The following is a 26,752-nucleotide window of genomic DNA, read 5'->3' as shown; positions in this document are numbered from 1 at the left end:
GGATCAAAATGCAGTCTGGTAAATCTCACGCAACCAAGAGCTCACCTGCAAGATGGGAAACTGTGCCATGCTTTCAGCATAGATTTTGCTTAATTTTCTTAGTATGAAGGCCTGCACCAGGTGAAATAACTGTCATGGTAATTATATTAGCATAATGTTCTGTTTATTTTATGCTTCAGCTTTAAATACTCTAGATCATTAAAGTCAATACCTGAACTTAACAGTTATATTACTAACTTCTAATAAGCAGCAAATTGGGAGTTTATTGAAGCAAAAGCCGTAGTTAATGGTTTGTTAATAGCAAGAACTGGACCTTAAAATAAAATGTGACCATCGATATCTTTATTATTATCATCCTTAGTATAAATGGCCCTGTATTCTTATTGAATTTCTCTCAAAGGCGTCTCTAGCAGAGACACAACATCCTTTCACTTTGTTCCTGATAATCTGAATGAATGACAGCTGAATATGGACTGTCTCACTGTTGAAATCATTAAATATTAATATTAGTATTATTACATGTACTAAAACAGAGCTGTTGTCCTGACACTGAAAACAATGCTATTGCTGATATCATCGTCTCTATGTTTTTATTATATAATATAATAATGGTGACTGTGTGATCATAAATGAGATATGTAATGAATGAGTCAGTCATCATCATGTCTGCTGTGTAACATGGGGGCTCATCCAAATTTCCTTGGCAGGGGTTTTGAATGTGCTGAAGCATATACCACACATCAGACATAATATTTGTGAAATGGATATGGATTCATGACATGTAATGATGGTAATTCTATTTCAAGTCAGTGAGACTTTTAAGAGTGGTTGTGTTGATTTTCATGCTTGCCGTGAGAATAAATATGTGTTAAAGTGAAATAACTAGGTAATTTGACATTAGGTTGAGCAAAATAAAGTTAATTTATTCAGTTTAAACACTTGTAATTGTCTAATACAGTTTGTTTTTTGTATAGTACAACTTTTTCAGAAATTAGTGTAGACATTCCCAATTATTTACTTGAGGAGCGATCTCTTACAAGATGGCTGTCTGTGTCACTACGGGTCCTCTGTTGTGCCTAATGTGTGTCATCAGACATTGTGGGCTTAAGGAATTTGGGTTTTAGAAACTGGGTTAAAGACTCATTAAACCATATTCACTTTTCCATTGCTCAGGGGTCCAGGTTTACTGTGATATCAATCTATGGATATTTGTCTCAGATATACTTCTAGGTTTGTGAAGCCTGTGTGTTTTTTTTTTGTTTTTTTTTGGGGGGGGGGTAGATTGGGTCACACAGGATCTGGTTTATTTTTATTTTTATTGATTTATTAAAAAAAAAAAAATATATATATATATATATATATATATATATATATATATATATAATAAAAATATATAATATATATATAATTGTTTTATTTTTATTTTATTTTTAACAATATATGCCACAATGGTTTGTTTTCTTTTGACAAGTAATATTTGGACTGCGGAGTTGCTTTGGATTTACACCTGGCTGATATGACTCATTTGCTAAACCCTTGTGAAAAAGAAGTGAACTTTTGAAAAGAGTACTTAGGAATAATTTTCTTTGAAAGAAAGCAAAATTCAGATTTACTTTATATGAAATACAAATCCCAAGCTTTTAAATGGTAGTGTTACAAAAGCTTTTTATTTTAGACAAATACTGATCTTTGGATCTTTCTATTCATCAAAGAATCTTGAATAAATGGACTCAACTGTTTTAAATATTAATAATATTAAAAAAAAAAATGTTTTTGAACAGCAAATAAACATAAGAATGATTTCTAAAGGATCATGTGACACTGAAGACTGGAGTAGTGATGTTGAAAATTTAGCTTTGATCACTGGAATAAATTACATTTTAACATAAACATTTTAACATTTCAAATAGAAAGCATTTGTTTTAAATAGTAAAAATATTTAACAATATTACTGTTTTTGCTGTATTTTGGATCAAACAATTGCAGGCTTGGTGAGCAGAAGAGACTTCTTTAAAAAACTTTAAAAATCCTACTGTTCAAGAACTTCACTGGTAGTGTACTTTAAAGTAATTTCTACTGCAACTTATATATCATGTATACATATATTTGTAATTAGATTTTTGTAGCAATTTAATACTTTTAATATATATTAACTGTCAGTGTGATATCAAATACAGTTAAACCCATAACCCATATCTGTGCTTTAGTATGTTAGTCAACACATCAAATAAGTGTACTACTTTAAAGCATGACAAAAGATTTTTAAAACAATGTAATGTACTTTAAAATTAAAATGCAATTTAATTTATATGATATATTGTATCTGAAGTACACTACAAGTGCATTACAGTGACACACTTCTTTTTCACAAGGGAATGCAAAAATGTAAAATAATTACCTCATGATACTCTCAGGATAAATGCTGCCTGATTTCTAAAAGTACTTGTTGTCTGATTTGTCTACAAACACAAAATGAACACTGTTGAAGCTCATGAAGTATTCTCCATCTTGAACTCTGACTGAGCATCATCACATGATAATGTTATGTAGTTTTGCACTGCATTGTTCATTCTGCTGCTAACCAGAGTAATGTAGTGCTGGCACAAAATGTATAAAGATCAGGGTGGCGACCTGTGGCAATGTGATTCTTTGCATAGCTCTGTCACCCAATTAATGCTGTTTAATCCACTGGAAACAGTGGTGGGACCTACTAATTGGCAGATTTGCAGTGCAGCAACTGAATAACCACGAACAGTGCTTAACACGCTAGACTTAACACAATTCATTTCAGTCGAATAGCAGACAAAAATAGTTTGCTGTAATTTGATTGAACTTTATTTATCATTATTTATAGTCAACACCTCTCTTTTTTGTATACCATCTTTGAGTATCTTTGAGTGCATTTTTGTTTTGCTTTATGCATGCATTCATATAATTTCCTACCGTTAAACTGATGAAGAAGCAGGTTGCCTAAGTAAGGACAGGCTCTGAAACCAGCATGTCTACCAGAGTATCAGATGTACTCAAATACTTCTTTCAGAATGAACTTTTCTGAATCATTTTTGACCTTAAATCAACTAATCTATTGGTTATTTCAGTGGATGGGTGAAGTCAGTTCTCCTCGAGTGTAAACATTGTTGTGGAGCTAAACAAAGTTTCAAAGCTTTTTTTCTTGATTTTAAATTCATTTAGTGTTTTATCAGTTCAAACTAATGTTTTGTGAAATGTTTTGCTTTTTTTACAATCAATTTGCCAACTGTTTTCATCTTTTGTTCTGTAATGCAATGGCATTCACACATTAAGTCTTCTCTGTCTCTTTCTCTGTAGTGCTTGAGGAAGTCCGCTTTTCTGCAGACGTGTTCAGTCTTGCTTCACATCACCCAGCACCATGTCTGGCTCTTACGATGAATCCGCTATCTCTGATGAGGCCATGGACAGCTTTTGGGAGGTACAAAGAGCACCATTTCCTTCCTTCAAATGCTACACTGCTAAGTTATTCAGCCGGTCATCAATAGTTGTGTTGTGTTTGCGCCAGCTATGGTTGGAAAACAGGAGGATGCTGTGTTCACAGTATCAGAATCTGCCAGATCGCTCACAATGCGCTCCATTTAGACGACACTGTCGGCCCCTGTGATGTTGCCAGAGCCCTTCACATCACCCTTTGTGAGGCTCTGGCAGCCATTACAAACTTAACATCATGTCAGTATTATGTCAAAGTAATCGCATATTCAATCAGCGCTCAGACAGCGATGCAGACCTAGTGTTTTGTGTGTGTTTTTGTTTGTAGATTTTGTTTGTAGCAGTTTTTAAGTAGATACTCCAGCACACGGTCTGTTGAGTTCCAGAACAGCACCTGCATTGAGCAGCACCTGCATCCTGACTGCAGCCTGAAAGTGGTGGATGTGCCAGTTTCGTGTGTCTGACTTATTGATGGTGAATAAAAAAGCCCCATCAGCGTGTGCTACTATGAGTTTTTATTTACAGGCTGATATGACTCATCTGAGCTTGTGTGAAGGTCAGTGTAGCTGAATATGAGATAAAGCGCTGTAGTAAAACCTGCCTAGAAGGAGAACTGCGCTATAAAGGTTGTTCAGAATGAAATACTACACTGTGAAATGTAATAAATTGACTTTGCTAAGAAAAACTAAAGAAATCGTTTGCCTTAAAATATTCAAGTAAAGTAGTTCATTGTTATTGAGATGATACAGCTTATAGGGTTAGTTCACCCAAAAATGAAAATTACCCCATGATTTACTCACTCTCAAGGCATCCTAGATCCTAGATTACTTTCTTCTTTCAGACAAATCCAATTGGAGTTATTTTAAAAATGGTCCTGCCTCTTCCAAGCTTTATTATGGCAGTTGGCTGGTGTTTCTGTTCGGCAGTCCAAAAGAAGTCCAATAAAGTGAATCCATAAAAAAGTGCCTTACACGACTCCAGTGGGTGAATAAAGGTCTTCTGTAGTGAATCGATGCGTTTTTGTAAGAAAAACATCCACATTTACAACATATGCATTGTGTATGTGCCGGTGAGAAGTGATGAATGTGGAAGCACAAAGGAAAGGGCAAAACAAAACAACAGTTATGAATTAGAAATGTCAGAGGATTTCGATATAAGCCAAGAGGAGAGTGGTTTTCCTTTGCTAAAGGAAACTTTGCTTCCTTCGCTCCTGTAAACAAATGTTGATTTTCACAAGATCAGCGGTGCCATGCGCAACGCCGACATCCGCCCGGAATGGCTTCCATTTACAGCAGTCAGCGGAAGCTAGAGAAAAGTGATTATTACATTTTAAATATGGACATTTTTCTTACAAAAATGTGTCGATTCACTATAGGAGGCCTTTATTCACCCCCCCCGAGCCATGAGGCACTTTTTATTATAGATGGATGCACTTTATTGGACTTGTTTTGGATTGATGAACAGAAACACCAGCCCACTGCCATTATAAAGCTTGGAAGAGCCAGGACAATTTTTTAATATAACTCCAATTGGATTCGTCTGAAAGAAGAAAGTCATATACACCTAGGATTCCTTGAGGGTGAGTAAATAACGGGCTAGTTTTCATTTTTCGGTGAACTAACCCTTTAATAAAACTTTGTACAGGTAGGTAACCAGAATATATGAGTATCTGACAAGTTTGCATTTGTTTAGCCATATGAGCGACACTTAGGTGTGTTTCACTAAATAAATCAAGTTAAATAGAAATCTCAGGTACTAAAAACTTGAGTGCTAAGTGTTGTCAGAAACAAGCACTATGCTGACTCCCAGAGTGCATTGCAGCAGTAAAATATTATGCTGTTGCTTTGTTTTAATATTTTCTGACTTTCTGACTCGCCGTTTTACACACTGAAGGTCACTTGCAAGATGGGGGATTATATTAACCCCATGAATAGTGTGATGTTTGTACAATTATTGTGTGTATGTGTGACCATGGACCAGTCATAAGGGTCAGTTTTTTGAAACTGAGTTTTATACATCATCTGAAAGCTGAAGCTTTCCATTGATGCATGGTTTGTTAGGATAAGACAATATTTGGCCGAGATACAACTATTTGAAAATCTGTAATCTGAGGGTGCAAAAAAATCGAAATATTGAGAAAATCACCCTTATAGTTGTCCAAATGAAGTTCTTAGTAATGCATATTACTAATCAAAAATTAAGTTGATATATTGATATTGATTTCCTACCGTATATTTACAAAATATCTTCATATAACATGATCTTTATGTAATATCCTAATGACTTTTGGCATAAAAGAAAAATCTATAATTTTGGCTATTGCTACTTAAGACTTTCTGGTCCAGGGTCATATATATCAATAGCAGCTTTCTTATTCTATAACTTAATTTTACTACAACAGCTAACAGCTAATGATCTGTGTAACTTTCTAGTGATCCTGAATACCTCGACTAGCTTGTTCAGGTGTGTTTGATTAGGGTTGGACATAAACTCTGCAGGAAAGTGAACCTTGAGAGCCAGAGTTGAGAAACCATAAACTAGTTTGAAGCCAGATCATTTTAAAAAGCAGCCCATTTATATTAGGCCAGTGCTCCTCCGTTGAAAGCATAGACCAATTCAGTGTTTGCAAACAGTGATGACGTTTTTTGTGGGCGGAGCTTATCTGGTTGCAGAAAATGACGGTTTTCAAGTAGCAGTCTATGGAGCCATGGAATAAAAGAATACAAAAAGGTAAATTTGAGTTTACATTTCAAAATTCTGACTTTATTCTCACAATTCAAAGATTAAATCTCTGTCATTCTCTCTTTTCCCCTCGGCTCTGGCTTTTTTTCCCGAGAATGGACAAAATAACAATTGAGTTAAATCTTTATAAAAAGTTATAAAGCTTGAACTAGCAGATATAAGCTTGCATTTGTGAGAAAAAAGTCAGAATTGTAAGATAAAATAAACAAATGTTATGCAAAATGTTAATAGTAATAGATTTAAATATTATGTCATGCTGTAACTGTAGGGGTAATACAATGCGTCCCCTACGAACAGCATATGTGAATATTATGTAGACATATTGTTTAAATCAAATTTATGCTTTAAAAGCAGAGTAATCATAGCAGTTTTCATCCATAGTCTGTCCGTTTAAACATTTGCGTTTAACTTCAAATGGCATCTTTGACGACAGTATGCTATAAAAATGATCTGCATTCCGATTCTGGCATCAAAAAGCACTTTTTTTTTCTCTTATTCCATGGATTTTACCCGTTTACCTCCACTTGTTACCAGTGTTTTTCTGCCACCACTATGCATGCACAGCCGCAAGTGACGTAACTGTGACGTCTACTCCAAACTCGTCTATAGATAACTGGGATTTCTTATAACCCCAGTGTACTGATTGGAGAATAATTATTATACATTTATTTATAGAAAGTTCCAAGATCCCAACCAATGGTAGCAATAATCTCTTCAAAAATCAGTTGTTTTGACGTTTCAACAACATTCTGACATTTGAAAAGGAATAAGTGAAAATAAAGAGAATGACAAAATGGTTTCTCGTATAAAGAAACATAACATGTAGCTAAGTATTTCACTTCACCCATCCAAGTGCACATACAAAGCAGTGATTAACAAACACACACACAGAGCAATAGGCAGCCATTTTTACTGCGCCACCTGGGGAGCAACTGGGGGTTCGGTGCTTTACTCAAGGGCACCTCAGTTGTGGGTTTTGAGGGAGGATGAGAACACTTTTCACTCACTCCCTTCACTCACATTTCTTAGTGGTACTGAGACTCCAACCCACAATCTTCAGGTTACTAGGACCAGCTCTCTAACCAATAGACCAGAACTGTCCCGCTCATACAAGTCAATGTATCTTAACAGGTTTACAGAGTAGCAGTGCACAAACAGTATAGATAACTGAGATTTTACAACTAAGCTAAACAAACTGATGAATATTAAGTAAAGATTGTACAGTGAGCTAACCGCTTACTGCACCATAAGCAATATATACTATATAATACCCTATGGAGCTATATGTGTATATTTTTTTAGCATTTTAACAATATTCAATCACTTAAAAAGCATTCAGAAAAGCTGTGTTGTTTATATATTCCAGCTGATATTGCAACTGCAGTGAGGCTATTGTGTTTTTTCATCCATTTAAACCCATCTCTTTAAAACTCAAAGCCTCACTGAGCTTTCCTGGAGCTGTGTGTGGTTATGATGTCATTGTTAGTGCAGTGATGCGCAGGATTAGCGCTCTAGGAGCACATGGACACAAAGCTGTGGCAGTCATTGCATAACTTCACATGCACAAGAATGAGTCCCATCCCCCTCCTATCACCCGCACTCATTCCTCTCCACTTCCTTATGCCACCTGCAGGCACCAGAGAGAATAGTACACTGTATAGTCTTTCCAGTATGAGTAACTCAAACATTTTGGGGGATTTTTTTTTTTTTTCTTTTCTTTTCTTTTCTTTTCTTTTCTTTTCTTTTCTTTTCTTTTCTTTTCTTTTCTTTTCTTTCTTCTCTATTATTTGTGTATATTCAGTTATTATTTTTGTCTTGTGAAATAGATGTACATACACCTGTTAAGAAATTAATACTTTTATTCAGCAAGGATCAAAAGTCAGAGTAAAGATATTACAATGTTACAAATATTTCCATTTCAAATAAGTAACATTCTCAGAATACTAAAAAATGCATCCACATGGTTTTCACAAAAATATTGGGCAGCGTAATTGTATTCATTGATAATAATCAGAAATGTTTCTTGAGCAACAAATCAGCATATTAGAATGATTTCTGAAGGACACTGAAGACTGGAGTAATGATGCTGAAAATGCAGCATAGAGATAAATTACTATTGAATATATAGAAAACAGTTATTTTAAGTTGTAATATTTCACAGTATTGCCGTTTACTGTATTTTACATCAAATAAATGCATTCTTGGTGAGCAGAAGAGAACATATATGCATATCTGTTGTCAAATGACTTCATCAGGCCAGTCTTAAAAGCAATTTTTTATAATATCATCTTGCAAATAACATGGCTTATGTAAACCTTTCAGCAGAATTATAGGCAACACTTTACAATACAGGTGCACTAACATGCATTAAATAATGCTTAGCTAATTCACAGATAATAAGAACTAAGCCATTTATTAATGATTACTGCATAAGCAACTAATGCACATTCTATATGATTCATTGATCAAACAATCAATAAATTGTTATTAGTTAAATGTGTTATAATGTATTTATTTCCTAATAACATATTATATTAACTAATGATTTAAATATATATGTTAATTACCACAATGGCCAAAGCTATGTACTTCATCTTCCAGTTGTCTGTTTTAATTAATAATCAGCTAATGATTTGCAAAGGTATCATTATGTTATGACTTGGCACAGGACTATTAACTAATTCTTAAGTAATAGGTCATTGTGATTATGGATTTTGAATTAGTCATGTGCCTCAATAAGTAAAGTCATAACATAATGATACCTTTGTAAATCATTAGCTTATGATTAATTAATGCAGACAACTGGAAGCTGAAATACATAACTTTGACCCATTATGGTTATTAACACATGCATTTACTATTAATCCTATTAGCTAATACTATATGTTATTAGAGAATTAATGCATAATGGCACATTTAACAAATAACAATTTATTGATTACTTAATCTATGAATCATATAGAATGTGCATTTGTTGCTGATGCAGTAATCATTAATAAATGGCTTAGTTCTTCATGAGATATACATTAACTCATGATTATCTGTGCATTAGTTAAGCATGAATTAACGCATATTAGTGCCACTGTATTGTAAAGTGTTACCTAATTATATATATCAAGTTATATGTAATATGGTGTGATATGTGTTATGATTTCTTCCATTTTTCTTAGGTGGGAAATTATAAGCGTGCCGTCAAGAGAATTGATGACGGCCATCGACTCTGCAATGATCTTATGAACTGCCTTCAGGAACGTGCCAAGATCGAGAAGTCCTACAGCCAGCAGCTCACTGAATGGTCCAAAAGGTGGAGGCAACTGATTGAGAAAGGTCAGTTTCATTTCTTCATCCTCTCAAGATATTTTAAAGCAGTTATTTTACAATTTCAGAATTGTCAGCCAGCTGTGACATAAACCATGCCAATAAAGCAGTCGTCTCTAAAGTATATTATTCTTTGCATTTCTGGTTGTATGTTTGTGTGTGGCCAGGGCCTCAGTATGGTTCTGTGGAGCGGGCCTGGTTAGCTATGATGACAGAGGCCGACAAGGTGAGTGAACTTCATCAAGAGGTGAAGAACGGTCTGATGAACGAGGATATCGAAAAAGTGAAGAACTGGCAGAAAGACTCGTACCACAGACAGATGATTGGTGGCTTCAAGGAAACCAAAGAGGCAGAAGAGGGCTTCAAGAAAGCCCAGAAACCCTGGGCAAAGAAACTCAAAGAGGTATAAATAAAAGGATTTAATTATGTCAGTTCTGTGTAAACATATCTTTATGGCATTATTCCATTAATATGCAGATAAATTATACATATCAGTAATTTACATGCATATTAAAAATGCATGCAGTCTAAAACACAGCTGATGTATTATGCTTACAATGTGTTTACACATTACTCTAATGTGATCTTATATTGTTTATTCACTTACTTTCAATCCTGTATGACATTATCTTCTGTGAAAAAAGGAGGAACACTAAAGCTTCAAAGAAAAAGGCACAAATCACCACTATACTATACCATATTCACTATATTCCATGTCTTCTGAAGTCATATGTGACCCTGGACCACAAAACCAGTCTTTAGTAGCACGGATATATTTATAGCAATAGCCAAAAATACATTGTATGGGTGAAAATTATTGATTTCTCTTTGATGCCAAAAATCATATCAAAACTTAATTAGTAATATGCATTGCTAAGAACTTCATTTCCACAACTTTAAAGGCAGTTTCATTAATATTTAGATTTTTTTTCCACCCTCAGATTCCAGATTTTCAAATAGTTGCATCTCAGCCAAATATTATCCTTTCCTAACAAACCATACATTAGTGAATCAGAGCTATTTTAGTCAGCTTTCAGATGTACAAATCTCAATTTAAAAAAATTGACCCTTATGACTGGTTTTGTGGTCCAGGGTCGAATATGTAATAGTTGCATGAAAAGGACCCAAATGTCATAATTAACTGATAATCTTCCTACTAATTGAGCTGTTAACTGCTGCAATTGGATAACTGAATCAGTTACTTAAACCAGACAAATCATCCAGTCCAGTTTTGTTAACTGGATCAACTGATCAGTTGAAAACATTCGACTCAAAAGAACTTTGTTTTTAAACAACATCACTTGAACATGACAAGCAGAGCTAGGTGGATAGCTAGATTTTCAGTAAATTGGGCTGTTCCTCACACAAAACTGTTGTGTGGTTTTTGGAAGACTTGGGTGTTGCACAGTACTGCACTTAGTTAAAGTGTTGCATGTCTGGCTGCAGATGGAGACAGCAAAGAAGAACTATCACATGGCATGTAAAGAGGAGAAAATGGCTGCAGCCCGTGAGGCAGATGCATCCGTCACTCCTGACCAGCAGAAGAAACTCCATGAGAAGACAGAGAAATGCAAACAGGACGTGCAGAAGGTGCGGCAAAAATAAAGAAACATATTCAAGTACTATTCACTTTTAAGTGCGCTGGGTCGTCTGTGTTCCACATCAGTGATGTGACTTTCATCTTGTTTTCATTTTGGAAAGAAGTGCTGGATCTGGAGCACATCTCAGCTGAGAGGCATTAACCTTCAGTATCTTATATCACTCTTACGTCTAGAAGCCATTAAAATGAGCAAAGACTTTTATCTGGTGTTATTACATTTAAAGATATAACAATCAATCTCTCCCTCTATTGAATACATTACTCTACTAAATTATTAGATTTTAGTCCGGGAGGATGACAGTCGGAAATCTAATGGTCTTAAATTATTAATGTTTGGATACGTAAAGATATTTTTAAATGGATTTTGATTAGGCTTGTTGTAAGCACACAAGTAGCATATTCAGAGGTACCTTTGTGCGGCCTAGCTTAGTATTCTTTAGAAATGGAGGCTGTGTTTAATGCTGTGCATTTTTGTGTGTGCTGCAGGCAAAGGAGAAGTATGAGAAGTCTCTGGACGAGCTGTCGAAGTGCACACCACAGTACATGGAGTGCATGGAGCAGGTGTTTGACCAATGCCAGCAGCACGAGGTCAAGCGACTGACCTTCCTCAAAGAGGTTCTTCTGGACATCAAACGGCACCTAAACCTCACCGAGAACCAAAAGTCAGTGTAAATCCCAAACTAATGTGTCTGTACTCATTCACAAAGATATTAGTATGTGCTTCAGCTGAGATACCAAGCAAATCGCTCAAATCATTTGTTCTTTGAATAATTTAACATTTTTTTTCAATTTTGTACAGACTGGAATATAAGTCATTATACACTGACATGGTGCATTCATGAATGTAGTCTCTATGTCTAATTCATGAACATTTCATTTCCTTAAGTCTTAAATTAATCGATTCATTTTTGGATCTCAACTGGTCGCAGTGATTATAAAAAAAACTTGTGAAACTTGTGAAATTATTACAGTCATTTAGTTTACTTTATTCTATATTAGATGTGTTTGTCGGAGCCTACTGATAAACTGTTTATTTGCGCTTGTGTTTTTTTATGCTTTAGCTATGCAGCAGTGTACCGTGACTTTGAACGCACCATTCTGGCTGCCAACACACAAGAGGATCTCAAGTGGTTCAGTAATAATCACGGTCCTGGCATGCACATGAACTGGCCCCAGTTTGAGGTACACCGCTTTCAACAAACAAATAAACATTAGAGGTTTTAATAGTTTTGTGCCCTTTTCAGGTTTCTAGATTTATTAAAAAGCTACAGAAGCCCAGGGCTAGTTGACACATATCAAAGTTGACACAAGCTTTAACATTCCAGTAGGACTGTATGGGTTAATTGCATAAATGTTTCTCTCTAGAATTAGTTTTTCTTAAACCTTGTTTAAAACAGACCCCAACACACCCCGGCTATAGATTATATCATATTTATATAGTAGTTTTAGGTAACCAACACAAATTCAGGGAGAACTAGAATAATATCTTCTTTAGTGTGACAATATGCTCTTCTATATTTGCAGGTGTTTTCCTGGGAAGCAGTGAAACATGGAAATGTTCAGTTGCTGTTTGTAGCAAAATACTGATTTTCTGTTCTGAACCTGTTCCTCTCAGGAATATAACCCAGAAGCCACCAATGCTGTTGCTAAGAGAGAAAAGAAGAAGCCAGATGGAGTCGCTCCAGCCACTCCCAGCACAGAGCATGCAGGTCAACCAGGTGACCGTGGCAGGTCAGACATCATCTCTGCTTTCCCCATTTGTTTCCAGTGTCCTTTCTTTCATCTAGGTTGATTGCTGTCCTTTTCACTCTTTAAATAAATTCTTCAGAAGTTCAACAGAAAAATCATATCTGCCTGTCCAACTAAAAAGCACCGAAAATTATGGCAGTGTTCACAGTATTGCTTAATTTGAAATCTCTAAAATCATCATGCATATATATTATGTTCTCTTGGCATCTGACTGTAAAAGCTTTACAAGTGCCCAGACTGTGGTGGAATCAGTTGTTTCCGTGTTCATATTAACAGCACATATCTCCTGTCTTTGTCTAGTGTGAGCAGCTATGATAAGAACCAGGCGTACTCCACAGAATGGTCAGATGACGAGCAGCCCACCGGATACTCGGGGAACGAGACGAACGGCGGGGCAAACTCTTTCGAGGATGACTCGGGCAGCAGAGGAGGCGTGCGAGTGCGAGCACTCTATGACTATGAAGGGCAAGAGCAGGATGAGCTAACCTTCAAAGCAGGTAAAGCACAAAGCCAAATTAATGATGTTAGATCATTGCAGCAGCTGCCATCATTGATATTGTTAAGACAGACCAGAGCCAAAAATAATTTAGTTTTTGCTTAAAGGATTAGTTCACTTCCAGAACAAAAAAAAAATATACAGATAATGTACTCACCCCCTTGTTATCCAAGATGTTCATGTCTTTCTTTCTTCAGTTGTAAATAAATAGTTTTTTGAGGAAAACATTTCAGGATTTCTCTCCATATAATGGATTTCTATGGTGCCCCTGAGTTTGAATTTCCAAAATGCAGTTTAAAAGCAGCTTCAAAGGGCTTTATATTGAATGTCATCTATATACCACATGATTTTTTGACTATACATATGGCAAATATTTGAGTTATAATCTGTATCGCTCACAGGTGATGAATTAACAAAGATCGAAGAGGAAGATGACCAAGGGTGGTGCAGAGGACGTCTGGACAGCGGCCGGACAGGCTTATACCCGGCCAATTACGTTGAGGAAATCTGATCACCTGACTGGAGGACAACACACCTTTGGAGGCAGCTCTGATTGTCCGATCTATTAACATGGCAAAAACGCCAGAGACTTAATATAGAACGACTTTCCCTGAAGATGTGCAATGCAGTCTTGTTTAAAATCAAAAAAATCTTAGTAAAGATAGCCACACCATGTATATATTGATTTTACCGGGGAGGCGGGGAAGAGCTTGCTCACTACTAATATCTATTTGCAAATATTTAAAAAGCATATACATACGTACAAACAAACAGATATGAACAAATAAATGACCCATCAGTTATGCAAGTACAGGCTACATGTTATTGGTGCAGATTACATGTTATTTGAAATTATATTACAGATGTTAGCATAATATCCAACTGAACAGATATTTATGTGGCCACTCTGCTGTATCTTAGGACACGGTTCAATGTGCAATTATTGGGTACTCATTCATTGTCACGTGTTAAACAGAAAACGGCTCGCAACAGGCTATTCGGTTTTCCTCTTACTCTCACCACCAGTCCATGCCTCGTGGCGCTGATTATTATATTAGGTATCGTTCTCTTGATGTCTGTGTCTTTATGCATAGCAGCATGTGCTATGGAGCATGTAGCCCTTGATTCCTCAGGCCATCTGTACCGTATGCAATTCCCACAGTGACCACAGAGGGCAGCAGACTCATGTCAACCTCACACCAGGAAGTGGTGGAAAATCTCAGGCTATGTTCAGAACAGAATACTACTTTAGCAGTGGTATGGATACTACATACTATTTTTAAAGATAGTATGTGAAACATTATGCATTATGAATCAAGAACAGTGGTTGGGGTGGCACCATATTTCATTTGTGATAGGAATGAATTTGAGGCTTTGAGGGACTGAAGCACAGCACATTCAATGGATTGAACTGCTGTTTAACAACATATACAGTTGAAGTCAAAAGTTTACATACACCTTGCAGAATTTGCAAAATGTTAATTATTTTACCAAAATAAGAGGAATCATACAAAATGCATGTTGTTTTTCATTTAGTATTGACCTGAATAAGATATTTCACATAAACAATGTTTACATATAGTCCACAAGAGAAAATAATAGTTTACATACACTTGATTCTTAATACTGTATTGTTACCTGAATGTTTTTTTTTTTTGCGATAGTTGTTCATGAATCCCTTGTTTGTCCTGAACAGTTAAACTGCTCGCTGTTCTTCAGAAAAATCCTTCAGGTCCCACAGATTATTTGTTTTTTTCAGCATTTTTGTGCATTTGAACCCTTTCCAGTGTGCAGGGAAATTTTTCTAAATTCAACTATTATTTTCTCTTGTGGACTATATGTAAACATATTTTATGTGAAATATCTTATTCAGGTCTGTACTAAATAAAAACAACACCATGCATTTTGTATGACCCCTCTTATTTTGGTAAAATAATTAACATTTTGCAGATTATGCAAGGTGTATGTAAACTTTTGACTTCAAGTGTAGATTCCTCAGCTGAGGAAACATCTTTACAAAAAACATTCAGTAGAAAAAAAAATGGAAAAAGTTGTGATTCGGCGAAAATGACATCATGTAGGACCTTTATACAGTGCATGCCATTGTAAAGACTGTAAGTCTGTCCATCGCAGCTTCGTTTTCATCCGTGTTAAATTCAACGTGGTGTCTAACCTGGCTAAGATCTATTATTGCATGCAAGTGGCATCCATGTATCATGACATAATAGAATCAGTCTTGTATTTTAATAGAGTTTTGTATAAAATGTCTCATTATTGGATGATACTGACAAAATCAAAAGAGATGTTAAACCAGAATTATTTAAAGCCGTGATTTTTATTCATCAAGCTTCACAGCTATGTTTTTAAGAAACAACATCATCTGGGTAATTTCATGCACTGTACCCAGTATACTGCATAGTATGTAAGCACAATGTTCTGAACATAGCCACAGTTGTCCAACTGCTTGATCGTTGCACAGTGTCATCTCGTTTGTCGTGTGTTGTTCTTAGTTACTCCAAGAAGGTCTTGTATCAGCTTCGTCTCTATCTATTCATGGTCACCTCTTGATACCAAATCAAGGTTCTTCAGATGGACATGAATGTTTCCTGTGCATGATTTGGGCTACTTATGCACAGCACATTGAACAGACAAAATCCATGAGTGAATTTCACACCTGGACCACCACATGCATCACAAGTTACAAAACTGACAAACTGATTCCCGGTAGTTTCATTGCCTGTTAACTAACACACTCTGGTTTCGCATCAAGACTATGGCTTAAAACAAGTTCAATTTTGAAATCTAATCAATTTTTAAATACTAACTCAAATAAAAGTTAAAACATGGTGCCAAACTATGATTTGCAGGCAATATATTGTACAGTGGGCCAAAAAGTATTTAGACACTTAAAGGCATGGTTCACCCAAAAATTAAAAGTCTGTCATCATTTACTCTTACCTAAGTTGTTCCAAAACTGTATATGTTTCTTTCTTCTATTGAATGCAAAACATATTTTAAAGAATTTTGGTAACCAAAGAGTTGCCAGTAGTTATTGACTTCCATAGTGGGGAATTCAGTGTGAAATTCAATGGCTACTGCCAAGTGGTTACACAGATTCTTCAAAATATTTTCTTTAGTGCTCAATATAAGAAGAACAAAACTTCTGAACAAACTGAGGGAGAGTAAATAATGACAAATTTCATTTTTGAGTGAACTATCCCTTTGAGCAACATAACAATTTAAATAAAAGTTCAAATAGATTGCTAAAATCATGTGCAGGATTTGACATTTTTATTGTCGAACCCATTCATACATTTTCAAGGACTCAAGTGTCTGAACACTTTTTGGGAGCACTTTATTTTTACTCCTCTCACTGCTGAACCCTGTACAACGATAAGCCACGATTTTGATAATGCAAGCAGCGCTCCTCACATGCTTGTTTTTTCCAGATTGCAGTACTAAAACATATAAATATGTGGAGTTGTGCATCGTTCATGAAGTTTCAGTGTGGGAGTGAAAAAAAAAAAAATTTAAACAGGATGTGACAAAATACATTCAGAGGAAAGACCCCCCCAGCAGCTTCATGATTTGTCTAAAACTGTTCAGTCTAGAAAAAAAAAATGAACTTGCATTGTTAAAATATTCTGTAACACGTACACAAAAAGAAGTACGGAAGGGAACACGTGTCGGGGTTGTCGTATTGGGGAGTATCCTCTTTATTATATTCAGTGTGTATGAGTTGTGTTTATGTATAGAAAATACAAATGTAGTGTTATAACTGTAAATGTTGGGTAACAAAAGAACAACGCTTTGAAAAAAAAATAACACTGTAATGCTCTATAGGTACCATATTGTATTAATTTGATTTTGACTGCAATGAAATCACTATGTACCATACCTGTATAAATGCGTGTGGGTCCACGCCGTCATATTTGTATATGATGATGTAATTTATTAAGATTATATTCTACTGTAACTGTACAACTGTGTTGAGTAGAAACAAACACCTACGTTGAGACAGTAAAGAGCCGTGTAATGTAAATGCTATTTTTCATGTTGATTTGTACTTTATGCAAATGAAGGGACGAAGGTTTATGTCGTGAACGTTTCTCTTGCAGTGTAGAGGACGTGTGTATGTTCATAGTTAGTTGATGTAAATCGACCTCCTTGCTGGTGTAGTGCCTCCTCATCCGTAACATAACGTTCATTTATATATGCATAAAGTTAATGATGATGAACTTGATGATCAAAATAATGTCGAAAACCTGATTTGAAGTTTTTGTGCTGATGTCAATATTGCAATATTAGTTTGGAAGGAGAAAACATGTTCGTTGAGAAAAACTGTGTGCTCCGTTTTTTTTTTTTCATTGAGAATGTTACCAAAACACTTGACATGCTTTTCAGTTGTTTGCCAGTTCATTTGGAAAGGTTCACACTAGTGTAAGGCACCTAATTAGAAAATATTGTACAGCATTTGCCCTTTTCACAATGCATATTGTCCCAAGGCAGCTTTACATAGAATAGTATTTGTTAGGAGGAAGACGACAGACTAGGAGGAACCAAGACTGTCCCCTCAGGTTGTTGCACAGTGGATTATATTTGAGATATTTCATCAGGACTTGTTTCTTAGGAGTCAAATACACACCAGCTGAGCTTAACACAAAAAAAAGGCCACAGAACACTTAAAATAAATACTTGAAAAGCCTAAATACATGAAAGCCATCATGAGGCACCAGCAGGGATGCACTTAGTGATCAGGAAGCATCTTACATTTGTCTAAAGTGATAATGGGTTGGATCTGAATCCCGGATTAGTGAACCTCTGGCGGGATGTCCCAAAGTGTGGATAAAAAAGGGATGGATGCTGTGAAACCTCCTCTTGTTGATGCTTGTGTAATCAAATTATTTTGCTGAAATTCTTCACTCTGCGGCTACATTCACATCCGTCAGTGGTTATAACAAATCAATCACCTTTCCAACCACAATTTCAGAAAAGTTGGGATGTTTCATGAAATAACATAAAATCAAAAATATGTTAACCTTTCATTCTCTTTAACCTTTATTTAACTGACTAAAGTACAAAGAGAAAATGTCCAGTGTTTTCAGTGGCCAACTTTTAATTTTATTTTGTAAATGTAACCAAATTTTGATTTTCATGGCTGCAACACACTCCTCCAAAACAGTTGGGACAGAGGCAAAATTAAAGTGAAAAGGTTATAGAATATCCAAATTAAACTATTTTTTAAATATTATTATTATTATTTTATTATATATTATTATTAAATAACTATGTGGTAATAATGGCTATTCAGTGGATAATTTAGTGAATTAAATAATTTACAAATAATGAGTTGCATTTGAAAAAGTCACACATCCATGGTAACATATCAGCTGAAGTATATACAGTATTGGGGAGTAACTAGTTACATGTAACGGAATTACGTAATTTAATTACAAAATAAATGTAATTGTAATTAGTTACAGTTACTGAGAAAAAATATGTAATTAAATTACAGTTACTTTTGAAAAATGTTAATGATTACAAAGGGGGTTGCATCTGAGTTTTCACACACACACACACACACACACACACACACACACACACACACACACACACACACACACACACACACATCTCTGGTTTATTATCTTTGTGGGGACTCTCCATAGGCGCAATGGTTTTTATACTGTCCACACTGTATTTTCTATCCCCTTACCCTAACCCTACCCCTAAACCTAACCCTTACAGAAAACTTTCTGCATTTTTACTTTCTCAAAAAAACTAATTCCTGTATGATTTATAAGCTTTTGTACCCATGGGGACCTCAAGCCAGTCCCCACAATGTCAAAAATTTCAGGTTTTACTATCCTTGTGGAGACATTTGGTCCCCACAATGTAGCAAAAACAAGTACACACATACACACACACACATATACAGATTTATAAATTGCATTGACTGCTCTAAAATGAGACACCAATGTTTCAGGACTTTAGGACACAGAATAGAACACATGCTTATTCGATAACTGTTTTATTTCCTATTTGTGTTTATGCATATACTTTGTACTCCTGTCATAACTATGCAAACATTTGATTTCAATACCAGTCATAGCTATTAAACTATTTCTTATGATTTTAAATCTGTATTTAACCCCTGAATGATCTCAAAGTAAAAAGAGCTGTTACGTCTGAATTTGTGGAGGCTGTGCTTTAAATTCAATTATTACAGGGCTCTGTGGAATACTTGATTCTGATTGGTCAGTCATGACATTCCAATGTATGTTAGTTCCCAATGACAGCTGGTAAAAGCTAATAACACAGACTCATCCAGGCAACTTAAGTCGGCCCTATACGCTTGATAGTTCTTCTTGGTGGAAGCTTTGCGTTTGGTTAGCTAATAAAATATTAAAGCTCAATTCAATATTATGTGGCCAATTTCTTAATTATGTCAGCCTGCTGCTTGCTAGCAACTGATTTCTTCATGGAAGCTTTGCATTCAAATATTTCAACTCAGATCAGTGTTTCATGTCTAATTATTTACTTTTGTGGCAAGCAGCTGTGTAATAAGTGGGATAATGTACATTCAGCCAGTTGTTACTGCAAAATAAAAACTGATATTATCCTCTACTTATTATAATCTAAATCAAGTGATAAAGGATTTTGAAAAAAAAACAAACAAACAAAAAAGTAACAAATAAATCCTAATCTCATCATGACAAACTATATATCGTTGGAAAGGTCTAAGACTCCTAAATAGATATTTTACCATATTTTTGTAGGAAAAGTAATAGATCAGTATATATCAAGAGTGAACCTCAAAAGTCTATATGATATCAGGAGTTCTGACCTTTGTCACAAAAGACTTTCTTCGTTGGCTATTTCCCTTCTCACTTTAGAAATCATAAGTAATTATACATCAGTTGAAAACTTCAAATCTCAAAATTCATCCCTTGAAAGCCATTTTAAAATCAGACATTGCATCACCATGGAAAATGTACATCAAATTCATATTACAAAATGTTTTCATTTATGAATTATAAAAATGTAAATTTGGATAGTGCATTTTTATGTCTGTGTTCAAAAATGGGAGTAACAGTTAAAGGGTTCATTTAATTATGCTTAATTTCTGGCAAAATTGTTGACTTGTTTGCACAGATACTATATGAACTGAGCTGGATGATGACATTACTGAATCAATGATGAACTGACTTGGACTGAAAATTAAGTGTTTACTATTGTCCTCTTGCAGTATCGACACACTATTTACCTGTTTAACACCGTAAAGCTGCTTTGACACAGTCTGTATTGCATAAAGTGCTATAAAGGTGACTTGACTTGATGTATGGGATTCAAGCATCTGCCAACTTGATGGATGGGAGAAAAACTGAGCTAGTTTTCATTCCTTTTTCTTTTGGGTTTTAAGTTGCTTTAAGTTGTATTTTTGGATTTTTTTATGCAAAAATCAGTGACAGGAAGTGATGGGAGAAGGACAGAGCTGAAAGGTAACACGTAGACCATGCACACTTCCAACTAAGGGAACTTTCTGCAAAGACAAAGCTGACAAATCTAAAAATGTGGCTGTTGGTCTACAACCCTATTCATGAGGAAAATCTAAATCCTTTCTTCGTAAATGTTCTTCTCCAACAGAGAGAAATGGTTTAAAGTTTGCTTTAGATAACTATAAAATGGATTCAGAGTTAAAAATTTGAATGACCATCCAGAAGGAAAATACCTTCTTTAGTGTTTCTAAAGATTCCTTCTCCAGTGAGCCATATATCATATGTCACTTCATAAACAAGAGATTATGTGAGTTACACCCACATCAGGCATTTTAAGGCAGGTTAATTGATTTTAGCACTGTAGATGAATTGATGCTAATGTGTAGACACAACATTAGTGTTTCTAAATGTCCCTTCTCTAGTGAGTCATATGCCAACATCAACCGTGTGTATTTCAATACACACATGATTCCTGATTTGAGAATGAGAACGTACAGCTACTAACTAAAGCATATAGGTTTATTGTCTCTGACTAGCAAATACATTAAATGTATTGATTTATTACGCCAACTGTCCGTACACTCTTAAAAATAAAGGTGCTTCACGATGCCACAGAAGTACCTTTAACATCTGAAGAACCTTTCTATTTCACAAAAAGTTCTTTGGGGCAAAAGAAGGTTCTTCAGATTGTTAAAAAAAGGTAAGAAAGAGATGGTTCCTTAAAGAACCTTTGATTGAAGGTTTTTTTTTTTTTTTGTGGAACCAAAAATGGTTCTTTTATGGCATCGCTGTGAAGAACCTTTTAAAGCACCTTTATTTTTAAGAGTTTAGAAATGGGCCCCACCCAATTCATTATAACTATTATAGTGGGTCCCACACCGTATTAAGACATAAGCTGTTTCTCAATTCCAGGAACGGACTTGCATTTTTGTGGACATTTGACTTGCCAGATTACCTTAAAAGAACAAACTCGGAAGGACACATGGACACAGAACACATCTTCGTGAGAACTGAGATGTGCTAATGTTGCTCAACTGACCATCCGAGCACATTATAAAGAAGTGAGAAAGAACCACATAATGCACAATAAATAACACACAACATCAAAAACAAATGGCATAACCTATTAAAACATTTATTTTATATTATTATAAATGTTTTTTTTTTTTTTTGTATTATTTTATATATTTTTATTTCACCATCTATATTGTGAAAGCGATTATGCATGTTTAATGTTACCTATATGTTGTTAAAATAATTTTTTATATGTCAGTACAAATACTGGAGGCTTTAATGAAGATGATGCCGTATAATAAGTGTTATGATTCCTGTCTGGTCTGCCCGCCACCAGAAGTCGCTTGTGCTTCCCACAAACAGTTCACATCACACAGACTGTTGCACTACACCCCGAACTACGTCTCCCATCACTCATTGCGCTGATTACGCTAACACCTGTAGCCAATCAGACGCTCTATATAAGCCTTGGACTTCCCCTCGTATCTTACCAAGTATTGTGGTGTTTTGGATGGTTGTTTCACCTGAGTTCCCTTGTTACCCAGTTCCCGAGTTACCAGTGTTTAGCTTTCTCGCCTTTCTTGTTTCGTCTGTCTCGCCGCCTGCCTTCTGGACTTCTCGCTCGTTTCACGGATACCCCTTTCCTTTCCCCCCTGGATTACATTCGCCGTTCATCGACCCACGCCTGCTGCACGGACTATCCCCACGTCTTGCCTTCACTATACCTGTTTGCTATTGTTCCGACCCTGCCTGTTTTCGCTTTTCACATGTCTCTGTCTCGTCACAATAAAAGCTTGCATTTGGATCCGCTCAGACACTAGTGGTGGGTCCAGCATGCTGGCCATCATGATAGGTCGTGACCTTGGGGTGTCAGGCGAGACATGGCGAGGCTCTGGGTGGTCAGATGAGACGTGACGAGGCTCTGGGCGGTCAAACGAGACGTGACGAGGCTTTGGGTGGTCAGACGAGATGTGACGAGGCTCTGGGTGGTCAGACGAGACGTGACTTGACTTAGGAACAACAGCAGTAACTTGACTTGGCTCATGAAGATCGGCTGTGACTTGTCTTGACTCGGGAACAACAGCTTTGACTTTGCTTGACTCGGGAACAACAGCTTTGACTTTGCTTGATAAAAACAAGTTAATTTGCTTTACGTTTATGAAGCAGATCAAATGCCTATAATTTATCATTATAATTCATATTACTTATTATAAATCAGCTCCACAGAGGAAACGGCGGTGGAGTGCAGCCTATGAGGAGCACTTACTGTGTTCATGCAGCATAGGGTTACTTGAGTACTTCTTTTTTTTTTTTTACTATGTTGTGCTACTTTTTGTGCAATAAATTGACTCCTCTTCTTTGTACGCTAAGTTTGTGTCTCTATTTTTTGCATTAAGTTTGTACCTCCTTAATTTTGTGCACCAAGTTTGCTCCTCCTTTGTTTTGTTCACTAAATTGTCTCCTCCTCTGACAATACACAACGTTTGCTCCTCTGGATTTTCAGACTGTCTGAATCACATCTGGATCATCTGTCTAATTAATAAATGTTTTAAAAAATTAAAGCTGTGATGAATAACTATTCTGAATGTAGTTTCTTACAATCTTCCTCACTCCTACGTCACACAACCTGACTCCGGAGCTACTGCTGGATGACCTTCCTGTTGAAACCATTTGTGATCTAAGAGCTGCTCTAACGTCACTCTTTTGTCTGGATCACGTATCAGGCACTGGTTTATCACATCCTGGCATTCTGTAAGTTTTCATAAGAGCGCTGGTTAGTCACATATGTTCTTTATGTCCATGTGTCACTTCTAATGTACGGAAGAGATTCCACAATATTCAGCAAGCGGCATGTTGAAGGAATAATTTGTCATTTGTTCCTTTCCTCTCTGCCACTTTTAGGGATTTTGTGAGAACTCCCTGAGAGTGCTGATGCTTATGTGTTATTGGTAGTGTTGTTCTCTCACCTCTGGATAAACTGGAGTCAAACGTCAGATCGCCAGCTATAATGTCCTCTTCTGTACGAAAAGCAGGACGTCCAGTTACCATTTGGAACAGCATAAAGCCCAGAGTCCAGACTGTTGTTGGGCCGGCGTGATATTTGCGTTTCGTGTAGAATTCAGGTGGGCGATGTCGTCCTATTCATGAAAGCAAGAGATTTTCAGACTAAGCAATTTCACTCATAAAAGTCAATTCTCTTTTGTCTATTTTCACACATACAGTGTATCATGATCAATCAATACACCACCACAAGATTAACATATAAAAAGCCAACTCACCTCTGAATTCATATTGGTAGCCAGATTTTTGGACAAGGTCACCAGAGCCAAAGTCTATTAACTTGACTTCCATCGTCTCTGTATTGACCAGGATGTTACTTGGCTTGATGTCACGGTGGAAGACACCCTGATCAATACAGTGCTTTGCTGCGAGCACGGCTTGGAACATCAAGCCACGTGCCTGAGTTTCATTCAGGGTTCTGCACTCGCAGTCAAGCCGCATTCCAAGCAAGGTCAGGCAGGGTCGCGGATACTCCAAGATGAGGATGTGCTGATCTTCCTCCTCAAACCACTCCAGCATATATACGATGTTGGGGCTTGATGGAGCTTTTTTCAACAGGAGATTTAGAGCTACTTCCATCAGCAGTGGCTTGGAATAGCCAGGCTAGAGAAAAGTGTGACATACGGTTAGCTAAATACTTAACTAAATATCACTTTTACGTATATGTTGTATGTGTGTTTAGAAATATTCATTTTGCCAACTTACAAAATTAATATACTTGTCGATTTTCCTCTTCGGGATAAATTTGATGGCGACCTGCAAAGAGCAAAAAATAAGTCTGGGTCAATTAATCATTAAATTATGTAATGCTAGAAAATAACATTAAGCTTTGTGCATTGTCATGAACAACATTTTTTCATTAATACTGGATCAAAACACTGATCCATATGTCATGTTCACAAAAATAATAAGTGAAAAGCAAACAAGAGGAAAAATATTTACCTGTTGGCCATCAGATTTTTGAGTCCCCTGAAACACGCTGCCGAACATTCCTGCTGAAATCTTATTTCCCACTTCATAAAGGGAGAGAAATGGTCCTGAAAAAAAAAGATATACTTATCTTATATATCATATTATATAGATATATATATTGGGAATACATACATATGAGAAAATCTGAGATTACTAGAGATGAGCTAGAATAGCGGATAATGGCTTAGACACACAGTAAGAGCATAAATACATTTAGTACAGAGCTAGATACATGTTTAAAACAATCAAAAGAGAAATAAGAAATGGTTGATGAGGAAAAATATAGCAAAATATAAAGAAAATAACACGAACCAGAGTTATAATTACAGTTAGGGTTAGACTTTCTGTGATAAGGCTTTGGTAAGAGTTAAAGATTACAAGTCAAATATTGAAGCAAGTAGAACATAATTAACATAAATAACTAAAAGGTGAATACAAAGGATCAGACAAACACACAGAACTAATATGATTAAGAACAGGACAGAATTAGGTGAAACAGAATAATAATAAATAGACCTACTTTCAGCCGGCTCAGGACCAGCTAAATCTATGTCAGAGGTCGGCTTGAGACCAGATTCACCTGGAATTGGATTCAGACCGGTCAGGTCAGAATCACGGTGTGCTGGTGGCTCAAGGCCGGACGGTCCTGGCTGTGGATCAGCTGGATCCTGGAGAGCCGTCGACTTAAGGAGGCTCAGAGGATCAGCTGGATCTGTCTCTGGCTGAAAAGGCATTACTTTGTTGCCTCTGCGGCGACAGAGGTCAATGCATTTTACAGCCTTCCAGGTTCTCTTGAAGAAAGCACAGGTGCCACTCTTCTTCTTGTTGGTATTCTTTTATAAAAAAAAAAAAAAAAAGAGAGAGAAAAAAACTATATGTCAAATATTTAAGAGCGAAAGGAAGAAACTAAAACTGGTGACAGAATCATCACAGAACACAGCATGCCTTGAAAATAGCACTCAAATCAGGATTAGCTCATGATAAAAGGACATTTCAATGTTTATGTAATATACATGCAAAAACTCTTACTGATCTTATAAATGACGCAAAGGGGAACAGCAGACAAGTCTGTACAAGAATCACTGACACATTCTCATCCTACTATCTGAGTCCCACAGGGACCGGTTTTTGAATTATTTAGTTTACATATTAAAAACCTGCCTATGGTTTGTACAGAGGTCCAGGTTTAGGCATATACAGATTATACAGCTGTTTATCCTTGTGTGCTATCAAACTTACTGCAGCTTTGAATCAAGTGTTAGAAACTGTGGGAATGTATTTTTTACAATAGTATAAGCTAGAGCAGGAAGGGATTAATGAATAGTGAAAGTATAGAATTTTTTTGTAGAATACAAGGAATCATACAAATATAAAGATTAGTAGGCACAGGTGTGAAAGAACAGGACAGAATTAAAAGTAATAATAAGTAGACCAACCTTCAGCTGGATCTTTATCAGATGCTGATTTGAGCATCACCTGTACATCACCTGGAACTGGATTCTGATCTGTCAAGTAAGAATCAAGATGAGGTGGTGGCTCAAGGCCGGACGGGCCTGGCTGTGGATCAGCTGGATCCTGGAGAGCCGTTGACTCAAGGGGGCTCAGAGGATCAGCTGGATCTGTCTCTGGCCGAAAAGGCACTATTTTGTTGCCTCTGCGACGACAGCGGTCATGCTTCTTGCTCTTTGTTTGGTTTTCTAAAAAGAAAAAAGGCATTCATTAAACATGAAATGCCATACAACTGTACACAACCTAAACATAAACACCTGTTTCTTCACTCTATTTATAGCTTCAAATCTGTTTTTGTTTTGTTTATATTTTTCCAAACAAAAAAAAGGATTT

General features: G+C 36.2%; 2 protein-coding genes across 5 annotated transcripts in view; one reads left to right on the top strand and one right to left on the bottom strand.

Annotated features, from left to right (window-relative positions):
- pacsin1a (protein kinase C and casein kinase substrate in neurons 1a) overlaps positions 1-18,326 on the top strand; it is a 40,129-nt gene extending 21,803 nt beyond the window's left edge. For 3 of the 4 annotated variants that reach the window (XM_051097211.1, XM_051097213.1, XM_051097212.1), the window contains exons 2-10: positions 3,328-3,448; positions 9,372-9,528; positions 9,687-9,922; positions 10,966-11,109; positions 11,606-11,781; positions 12,181-12,301; positions 12,735-12,850; positions 13,169-13,365; positions 13,766-18,326. In XM_051097211.1, coding sequence (XP_050953168.1) covers positions 3,389-3,448; positions 9,372-9,528; positions 9,687-9,922; positions 10,966-11,109; positions 11,606-11,781; positions 12,181-12,301; positions 12,735-12,850; positions 13,169-13,365; positions 13,766-13,875 — 1,317 coding nt within the window. In that variant the 5' untranslated portion in view covers positions 3,328-3,388 and the 3' untranslated portion in view covers positions 13,876-18,326. Of the gene's footprint in view, positions 1-3,327; positions 3,449-5,933; positions 6,190-9,371; positions 9,529-9,686; positions 9,923-10,965; positions 11,110-11,605; positions 11,782-12,180; positions 12,302-12,734; positions 12,851-13,168; positions 13,366-13,765 lie in introns of those variants that run through there. The other variant, XM_051097214.1, reaches the window with a different exon arrangement.
- A 5,164-nt stretch (positions 18,327-23,490) lies between these two features.
- LOC127154409 (serine/threonine-protein kinase pim-2-like) lies at positions 23,491-25,644 on the bottom strand. The gene is made up of 6 exons (XM_051095902.1): positions 25,431-25,644; positions 24,881-24,975; positions 24,644-24,694; positions 24,157-24,541; positions 23,845-24,015; positions 23,491-23,627 (listed from the first exon to the last, which is right to left on the bottom strand). Exons 1-6 carry the CDS (start codon positions 25,642-25,644, stop codon positions 23,491-23,493), a joined length of 1,053 nt encoding a protein of 350 aa, XP_050951859.1.
- Positions 25,645-26,752: the final 1,108 nt, after the last annotated feature.

The sequence above is a fragment of the Labeo rohita genome, chromosome 23 (assembly GCF_022985175.1).
Source record: "Labeo rohita strain BAU-BD-2019 chromosome 23, IGBB_LRoh.1.0, whole genome shotgun sequence".
Classification (NCBI taxonomy): domain Eukaryota; kingdom Metazoa; phylum Chordata; class Actinopteri; order Cypriniformes; family Cyprinidae; genus Labeo; species Labeo rohita.
The sequence above is the reverse complement of the archived record's forward strand: the minus strand, read 5'-3'. Positions and strand labels throughout refer to the sequence as shown.

Coding starts and splice junctions, on each gene's coding strand:
- LOC127154409 (XM_051095902.1), bottom strand. CDS start 25,644: ATGCCTTTTCAGCCAGAGACAGATCCAGCTGATCCTCTGAGCCTCCTT. Junction 24,976..25,430: donor TGGTCCTGAGCCGGCTGAAA/GTAGGTCTATTT, acceptor TTTTTTTTTCAG/GACCATTTCTCTCCCTTTAT. Junction 23,628..23,844: donor TGACTCCAGTTTATCCAGAG/GTGAGAGAACAA, acceptor GAAAACTTACAG/AATGCCAGGATGTGATAAAC.